This window comes from Sphaeroforma arctica (genome assembly GCF_001186125.1).
Source record: "Sphaeroforma arctica JP610 unplaced genomic scaffold supercont1.80, whole genome shotgun sequence".
Taxonomy (NCBI): Eukaryota; class Ichthyosporea; order Ichthyophonida; genus Sphaeroforma; species Sphaeroforma arctica.
In genome coordinates, this window is record NW_014040478.1 from 57297 (window position 1) to 59030 (window position 1734).

The window sequence follows — 1734 nt, forward strand, 5'->3', positions numbered from 1 at the left end:
AGTAAGTAAGTAATAGTTAAGTTAAACGTTAAGTTAAAGTTAAGTATAGTACGTAGTAACGTAACTAACGTACGAGACGACGACGACGACACACACACACACACACACACATATATATATATATATATATATATATATATATATATATATATATATATATATATATATATATATATATGCAAATGCTTACAAATGGGAGATATTGAAAAACTCTCATAGACACGTCCACATTCAGCGCGCGTCAACCCGATATACCTCCTCTTCCATGAGAACTGTCATCAGAAAAAAATATTACATACTGGTAATCAAGGAACATTGTATAGCACAAACATACACCATCACGTTGCAGCACACCAGGTATGGCTCAGAGGATGAAAGAAACGTACAAATTCGACTTGCATAGTGACTAAAAATGATTGAAAATTCTGACTTCGCAATCCCTCCGCAAGCCTTGTACCAGGAACTCATGTTTCAAAATTTCACGTTCAATATAGCTAGTATATGTACACTATAGCTAGTATATGTACACTATAGCTAACATACATACACTATAGCTCGTATGTTTACCTTATGCAGCCCTGTGGTAGACACATTGTTGTGTAAAATGTGACAGACTGGCGCTACGTTGTGTGCCGCGAGTCGCACTGCACCAGAACGAGGCAAAGCCACTCCGGCCGCACGAATAGCAGATCGTGCAAACATGACGAGACAACTATGATGTAAGACTCCTGAGCTCGTATAGATCAATTTTTTTTACGTACACTACATATATATATATACTGAAATTAAAAAGGGTCGTCTAATTTACAGTAAAAGACTCATATGCAACATTCAGAACTTGACATATGTTGGACACAAGACGAGGGGATGTTGTCAGTCAGTCGGCAGAAAAGGTGTGACACATATGCAACCGGACGGACAGAGTAAAGTCCACCGTCCAGACCTTTTCTTTTTATAACAATTGTGACGTCATCAAGTGGCTTTATCTTTTCCTGCGTCATCGATATTACTCCATATTTGGTAATTTCACTAATTTTAAAATAATATGGAAGTATGCATTTATTGCATTTTATGCACTTATGTATTATAGTGGTCATGACTCAGGAATGTAAAAATTGTTTCTCTATGATATGACCTGTGTGGTTCTATACACTTCTGATGATTTTGTTGCAACCCACTGTTAGCCGGGCGCTATTGCAACGCTACTACATAGGCAGAAACAACTGTACGGGTATTAATACTGTGCAACATGGGGAAACGAAGGGTTAGCGACCTGGGCAGAAGTATGCGCAACCTAGCGCTGGTAAGTTCCGAGTTGTGTAAGAATTTATCCCATAGATTATAATTAAACCTATTTGCAAACATCTGCTTAGGGTGAAAGAGAACATCAGGCAGAGATGTACTTATATACTTACAACGATAAATAACGCGTGGCTGTATACTAATTTATATTGTACCTTAAACTCTCGCTTCCCAGAAAAATCCCTACCACGATACGCAAATCCATGCGTGCATGTATTTTAAGGACCCTGTCAGCTTAGAAACAATTGTGAAGACGGCCAGAGAAAAATTCTGCACTGAGGTATGTATAAGTGGCTCAAGTACGTCACTATCTCATCTGGTCACATCATGGTGTTCTATAAACTTTCAATCCGACCACGACAGAATTTGTAGGAAGAAGTACATGTTGCTTTATATATATATATATATATATATATTACATACATACATACG

At 37.7% G+C, this 1734-nt stretch overlaps 1 protein-coding gene across 1 annotated transcript in view; it reads right to left on the reverse strand.

Annotated features, from left to right (window-relative positions):
* SARC_01886 (hypothetical protein) overlaps positions 1-801 on the reverse strand; it is a 4141-nt gene extending 3340 nt beyond the window's left edge. The window contains exon 1 of the mRNA XM_014304366.1: positions 568-801. Coding sequence (XP_014159841.1) covers positions 568-702 — 135 coding nt within the window. The 5' untranslated portion in view covers positions 703-801. The remainder of the gene's footprint in view (positions 1-567) is intronic.
* Between the last annotated feature and the right edge of the window lie 933 nt (positions 802-1734).